The sequence below is a fragment of the Sardina pilchardus genome, chromosome 10 (assembly GCF_963854185.1).
Source record: "Sardina pilchardus chromosome 10, fSarPil1.1, whole genome shotgun sequence".
In the NCBI taxonomy this organism is placed as follows: Eukaryota; Metazoa; Chordata; class Actinopteri; order Clupeiformes; family Clupeidae; genus Sardina; species Sardina pilchardus.
In genome coordinates this window covers 28811632-28819131 of record NC_085003.1, presented here as the reverse complement: position 1 = coordinate 28819131, position 7500 = coordinate 28811632, and the positions used below count along the sequence as shown (strand labels likewise).

General features: G+C 52.1%; 1 protein-coding gene across 1 annotated transcript in view; it reads right to left on the bottom strand.

Moving 5' to 3' along the window:
- The window catches only part of b4galnt4a (beta-1,4-N-acetyl-galactosaminyl transferase 4a), a 155603-nt gene that overhangs the window by 3420 nt on the left and 144683 nt on the right, over positions 1-7500 (bottom strand). The window contains exons 12-19 of the mRNA XM_062546509.1: positions 6620-6720; positions 6052-6125; positions 5567-5711; positions 5362-5473; positions 4521-5241; positions 4148-4439; positions 3319-3785; positions 1428-1581 (exon numbers count right to left, since the gene is read on the bottom strand). Of these exons, the coding sequence (XP_062402493.1) occupies positions 1428-1581; positions 3319-3785; positions 4148-4439; positions 4521-5241; positions 5362-5473; positions 5567-5711; positions 6052-6125; positions 6620-6720 (2066 nt within the window). The remainder of the gene's footprint in view (positions 1-1427; positions 1582-3318; positions 3786-4147; positions 4440-4520; positions 5242-5361; positions 5474-5566; positions 5712-6051; positions 6126-6619; positions 6721-7500) is intronic.

Below are 7500 nucleotides of genomic sequence, written 5' to 3'. Positions count from 1 at the left end.
CACAGAAACAGCATATGAATTACAATGATGTTCAGCTGAGTTCAGATGCTGTAAATGTGTTACAATGATGCTCTGCTGTTCAGATGTTGTAAATGTGTTACAATGATGCTCAGCTGTTCAGATGCTGTAAATGTGTTACAATTATGCTCAGCTATTCAGATGCTGTAAATGTGTTACAATGATGCTCAACTGTTCAATGATGCTCAGCTGTTCAGATGCTGTAAATGTGTTACAATGATGCTCAGCTGTTTAGATGCATTTGATTGATGAACCTTGCGATTTTCAGTAGCCATAACTGCGTAGATTTTACATGGGTTCTTACCAGGACTTTTTACTGGCTAAAATTTCCGATTTTGTTTACCATGCTCAGCGTATGTAATGTAATTTCTGGTACAGAGATAATTTAGATGCCCGTATGGGGTGGGTGCTCGCATTTCTTTAGGAATCTGCAGTCTTGGTTTGTTTAGAAATTAACATTAAGTGACACATTCAATTGTGAAAATAGGGCACGGGTGGAAATTGGTCACTTTCCGGTATTAATGTTTTGTAAGTCACCTTGCTTAAGGGATTCTGCTGAATGCCATGTCAGTGACAGTGAAAGTGACAGTACCAGCCACTAGCCTGGGTGTTCCCATCCTGCTCCTTCTAAGCCTGTGGAAGTGTCTTTGAGCAGGGCACTGGATCCCTAACCAATTAGCGGGTTGGCACCTTTCATGGCAACCGCTGCCATCGGTGCATGAGTGTGAGTGTGTGAGTGTGAGTGTGTGTGTGTGAATGGGTGAATGTGAGGCATGACACTGCAAAGCACTCTGAGTGCTCAGAGGAGTAGAGAAGTGCTATAGACGGTAAACACAGCCCATATGCCATTTACGGGACAGCGCTTTTATCCTCTTGATATGGTAATGGCTGGGGAAAGGAACCTGTGTGTGGAGTGGGGTTGAGAGTAATCTGTATTGTGTTGAATATGTGTGTGTGTGTGTGAGTGTGAGTTTGAGTGTGTGTGTGTGTGTGTGTATGTGTGTGTGTGTGTGTGTGTGTGTGTGTGTGTTGTGTGTGGGGGGAGGGGGTCTCTGAGCTTAGCTGCTCTGGTTCCTGCTCTGAGTGTGTGTGTGTGTGTGTGTGTGTGTGTGTGTGTGTGTGTGTGTGTGTTGAGTGTCTCTATGGTGGGGCGGAGCTGATGTGCTACCTGGGTACCCAGCTTTCTCTCCAGGCCTGCTCCACCTGTAGTGTGTGTGTGTGTGTGTGTGTGTGTGTGTGTGTGTGTGTGTGTGTGTGTGTGTGTGTGTTGAGTGTGTGTGTGCTTTCTCTCAGGACCTGCTCCAGCTGTAGTGTGTTTGTGTGTGTATGTGTGTGTATGTGTGTGTGTGTGTGTGTGGTGTGTGTATTGAGCGTGTGTGTGTGTGTGTGTGGCTGAGCTGATGTGGTACCTGGGAACAGTGCTCTCTCTCAAGGCCTGCTCCACGTCCATGTCATCACTCTGGAAGTCGACGATGATGATGTTGAAGTTGTCGTCTTTGGTCTCGCGATGAAGCTGCTCCATGTCTGAGATGAACTGCTGTACCCAGCGAGCCTGGTTCTTCACTGTGGGAACAACACCAGGCATTTCAAATACTCACGCCATCACAATGCCAAATTAGATGTGACTAAGAGGTCAGCAGTGTGTTTGGGGTCAAAGAAATTAATTAACCGTGACAATTATTTGACAATCATAAACTGCCAGTGTTTTGGTAAAATTACCATCAAATTATTCAATGAGTCTCAAAGAGTGTGTGTGTCACAGCAAGATGCAATTAGTGACATGTCCAACCACAATATAACTGCTAGCAAGCACCAACGCTAGCAGAATTTAATTCAGGGCATCTAGGGCCAGTAATATGCTTAGGTCAATGAAAATTAATTCTGACAATTATTTCTGCATAAATATCTGGCCACCTCAGCATTGTTGACCATCAATATTTCCACTGGGCATTGCCAAGAATCCCATCAGCGTCTAAGCTTTCCTCGTCGCATTTACAGGGAGATACGTTTCAAGGTTGACTGAGCGATTGTGAGAGATCTACCCTGAGCCGCTGTCAACTGCCATCATCGGCGAGAAAAAGCTTTCGGCTCGCGCAGACGCGGCCAAGACACCTCACACGCTGGTCGCCTCGGAGCCCAGATAAACATTACAGAACATAATCTCACAAGAGCACATTTGGCAGGACCGCTGCTAGGGCAGCACTATCCTTTATCCCGCAACACGATTAATCTCCATAACACATAATACGCTTTAACTGCCTGATGCAGCTCCCTGCCCTTAGATGCTCCTTGCCGTTATGGAGTTTTTATGGAGTAGAGCAGGGGGTTCTCCATCTTGCTTCTGCACCCGCCTGCTCCATCCGCTCTCCATCTTTCCCTGCCAGGCATACCTGACTGAACTCATCATCAGTGACAGCCTTGATCAGATGTAAATAACAGATTTAGCTAATGCAGGGAATGTCAATCACGCTGACTTGAATCAGATGCGCTTTGATCTGGAGTAGACGGAATAGAAGCATCTGAGTGCACGCATTGCTAAACACAACACAACATGGCCAGGAACCGAACGGTGCTTGATCTTAAAATCATTCAGCAATCAAATTTAGAGCTCAAATCGAATTGTGATGGCGGTGAAAACTCGCGCCTTTACAAGGCAAGCAGCTAAGTGCCTGCGTTGAAGATGCCTTGAGAGAAAGTCGATTTGTAATGATGGTGCATAAATGGCTGAAATTCAATTTGGATCGATAACGCCTCGAGTAAACCAGGCCGAGTCGTAAGCGGCACGAGAAATCAGACACGTTTCTGTAGACCAGCGGTCTTCAATCTTTCGCTGTCATTCCCCCACCGGAGAGCATTTCCAAGTCCCACCTCTCCCCCGCAGCCCCAACAAAAGCACCACATTAAAGCCTTATTCTCCTACTCTGGTTCCACGTTACATTTTCCTCCCAGTGCCTTTGATCTGATCCGTTCATTCATATGTAAGCCTATTAACCCTTCAGCAGGGGACTTTTGAACATTCTAACACAAGATTCTGTTTCGCAACAATCTTAAGGTTCTAAAATGACGTGTTGAATTCAATGAACCCAGATAATCTTTAGAACGCTCCATTTCCAACTTTTCCCTCGCGGTGGTGTGACATGCGGTCTTGAGGTCTACGTTCGGGGGGATCTATTAACACGGTGGATCTGTCCCAGCATAAACAGTTTGAGGGTTAATAACTTTGTAAGTGCGTGCTTGCTTTGTTTTGAGTGCATGATGATCTCTACAGTCCATAAAAAAGCACCGCAGCTGTACACCCACCTGGCACCACAAAATGCACCATGACGTCATTCCTCCACTGGAGCATCACTGGCTGGCACAGCAGGGGTTTGGCATAGGAGGTGCCAGCCTGCGGAGTGGCTCGGTTGGCTTGAGTGGGCGAGGGCCGTCGCGACGGAGGAGGAGGCGGCACTGCCGCCGCGTCGGCGTTGGGGACGCCGTTGTCGTTGGCGACGGCGTTAGCGTTGGCGTTAGCGGGGCCGGGCGTGCTGCCGGGGGCGGCCGTGGGCAGCTGCGGCTGCGGAGGCGGCGGTGGCGGAGTGACCAGCTCGGCGGTCTCCAGGCTGCTGTCCTCCAGCCGGCCGCGGTGCAGCAGCATGTAGACGTACTCGGACAGACGCACCACGCTGCGCCCGCGCTCCATCAGCTCCAGCTCCACCAGGTAGCGGTTGCCGCGCGCAGAGTCGCGCCGCTTCTCCACGTTGATGATGCGCAGGAGGGTGTAGATGCTGAGGGGTGTGTGTGTGTGTGTGTGTGTGTGTGTGGCGAGGGCGGGGGAGGGGTCAGAGAGGGAAGGAAAGAGGGAAAGAAAAGAAAGAGACTTGGTTAACCTTAATGCACTGTGCTCTTGAAAAGCATTATTTGAAACATTGTTTTCTTTTTTACACTTGCAACTTGGACTTGGGACACGCAACAGACAAAGACAAATACAGTACTCAAAAGATACACCCCATATCCTATCACAATAACAGACATCTGCTCACAATATGCAAAAACACACACACACACACACACACACACACACACACACACTCTCTCTCTCTCTCTCTCTCACACACACACACACACACACACACACACACACACTCACCCTCCGTTGCGCTCGTTGAGTTTCTCCATGTACTGCGCCAGCACGTCCACCACCTCGCTCTCGGCCAGCTGCAGGTTGCCCGACACGTTGCAGCGCAGGTCGTTCCAGTCGGAGCGCAGCAGCTCAAAGTCCATGGTGTTGACCGAGAACGTCCGCTGCCAGTTGATGGACTCCTCCGCCCACCCGGGCCTGGGCTCGGCCTCCTCGTAGCTGTACTCCGACAGACCACCCTCCTCCTCGGCCACCGTCCCCTGCCCCTGCTCCTGCCCCTGCTCCAGCTCCTGCCCCGGGTCTTGCCCTAGTTCTTGCCCCTGCTCTTGCCCCTGCCCCTGCTCCTGCCCCTGCTCCTGCCCCTGCTCCAGCTCCTGTTGGCGCTGCTGGTGCTGCTGCTGGGACTCGGTGATCTCCGAGGTGCGCATGTAGGAGGTGACGCGGGTCTCCATGGGGACGCCGTTCTCGGACAAGTTCGCCGCCGGGCCTGTCGGGCGCGGGAGGAGGCGGTGTTGGTGATTGTGTCCGGCGGCGGCGGCGGCGGCGGTGGTGGCGGTGGTGGTCGCGTGGGACGCTTTTGGCAGCGAGGGGTCCGGCGTGGCGACTCTCCTCGTGTCTGCGTGGCTCAGCACCGCCGCCCTGCTGGAGGTTTTGTGCGGTGCAGCGGGCAGCCTGGTGCGGTTGCTGCTGACGTGGGCGGCTCTGGGCGGGGGCTTGGGGAGCAGGGGCCCACCTCTGGCCTTGGCGCCCAGGTTGACCAAGCGGGTGGTTTTCCCAGTCTGGTAGAGGAAGACTCCCGGGAAGACCTCCCTGGGCTGGCGGGACAGCGGTGCTTTCCTGTCCTTGGCGGGGCGCGGCCTGGTGATGTAGATCTTGTTGGGGTCCCTCTTGTGCTCCTTGACGCGGGTGTGCGTGTGTGTGCGTGTGTGTGTGTGTGCGTGTGTGTCGGCGGGGTCTCGGGCCACGTGGGCCGAGTTGGTGAGGATCTGCTTGGCGCGGCTGGTCAGCGCGTTCAGAGAGGCCTTCTGCGGGAACAGCAGGGCCGACTTGCTGAGCTTGGGCGCGGACGGCTCTCGGGCTCTCGATGGACCCTTCCGGCTCAGCTCCTCGGGACCCGTGCGGATCCAGGACAGGTGCCGGCCCCCGCCTCCACCACCTCCTCCTCCTCCACCTCCTCCAGGCACAACCCCCTGCTCCTCCTCCTCCTCCTCCTCTTCCCCAGCGTCGGGCTCCTCCGGCGGGGACTTGACGGCGGCGTGCCTCCCCTTGTCTCGGTGGTGCCTCCACTCCCGCTCCAGATCCCCGTCCCGCTGCCTCTCGTGCGGGAGGAGGCGTCTGCTGGGCCTCCTTTGCACCACATCGTTGTTCTCCTCCTCCTGCTCCTGCTCCTCCTCCTGCTCCTCCACCTCCACCTCCTCCTTCTCCTGCCCTTTCTCCTCTCTCCTCTCGGCAGGGGTCGCTCCGACTGCCCTGCGCGGATGCCGGGTAGACGCCTGTCCGGCTCGGCTGGGAGGAGTGCCCACCATCTCTACCTCGTCCTCTGGGTCCACTCCTTCCTCCTCCTCCAGGAAGTCTGCGGCCGGAAAAACAAACAAACAAACAAACAAACAAGCCAATGGATAAACGAGTAAACACATTACAACAAGCACCCACCTCAGCAGTCCACCTAGATGAGTGATCCCTCAGCAGGCCGGGCCGATCTCTCATCGTATTCCCAAACAATTACATCTCAATTAATTAGCCTCCCAAGTGCTGCTGCTGAGGCAATTAAGCTTTCACGGAAAAAAGTAGCGCTTTGGATGCCAGCTAAAACAACTTATGCGGAGGCTTGAAAAACAGTATTTAGCTTTAAAAGAGTCCTTCTGTCCTCTAAACACACACACACACACACACACACACACACACACACACACCATCTGGGTTGGGGAAGAAAAGGGGCTGATCATCGTCTTCCTCGTCCATCTTCATGTACTTGTAAAAGCCGAACCTGTCAGGAAAAAGGACGAAAAAAAAACAAGACATGACTTCCACCACTTGTTCATCTCCACATCTCTAGCAGACAAGCACAGCCACGTCCATTTCACTAAATACTTATAAAACACCACATCTCTAGCACACTAGCACAGTCACATTCATTTCACTAAATACTTATAAAACACCACATCTCTAGCAGACTAGCACAGTCACATTCATTTCACTAAATACTTATAAAACACCACATCTCTAGCACACAAGCACAGTCACGTTCATTTCACTAAATACTTATAAAACACCACATCTTTAGCACACTAGCACAGTCACATTAATTTCACTAAATACTTATAAAACACCACATCTTTAGCACACTAGCACAGTCATTTCACTGGATAAGAATAAACACTAAATACTGAAAAAAAAAAGTCTGCATCTACTACATTTGGTGCTTGTTACGATCTAGCAGTGATGACTAATGGCGGGCCGTCGTGGCAGAGGTGACCTTACTTTTCCAGATAAATGGGCGACTCCCTGTAGAAGCACTTGTTTTCTCTCTCCATGTGGGTGAGCCGGGTGAAGTCGTTAGGGTAGACGAAGGACAGGTACACCTGGCGGAGAGACACAGGAAGGGGGACAGACGCCATTAAAACAACAGGGGGTGTGCCGCACTGTGATGCCACACACATGAATCAACACAGCAACACACTGCCAGCCAAAACACATGATATCAGCCACGTCTCCCACTTTACTTAACCAGCAGTGAGGGAACACACACACACACACACACACACACACACACACACACACACACACACACACACACACACACACACAGATAGAGGTGGTCCTCAGGATGACATCAATAAGGAGAGAGAGCTATTCACTCCTCAACCAGTTAGAGAGAGAAACACATAACTTTTCACAATGCATTGCAGTAGGCAGAAAAATATGATGTTTTCCAATGCATTGCAGGAACCACATGAACCGCATGACATTCTGAAATGTATGTTGGTAGGAAAGAAGCCTACGGTGAATTCACACGTAGTTCTCTATTTCTGCCTGCATGTGACCGCATCGACAGCTGCTCAATGACTGCACTGACCAGCTTCACCCAGAGGGGGGCAGTGTTGTGCAGCAGCAGCAGCTGCAGCTGCAGTAGTAGTAGCACAGTCCTGGATCAAGGGTCAAGGATCAGTGCTTTCACCCAGGGCTAACAGCAGCAGGAGGAGGAGGAGGAGGAAGAGGAGGAGGAAGAAGAGGCAAAGGGGTCAACAAATCTCACTCCCAACTCCACCGGCTGCTCCCCTGCATCTGCTGCTCGGAGGAGAACACATTTGAGCCGAGTGCGCTCTCCTCTCAACCAACAGCCCCAGCGAGAGGAGAGCGGA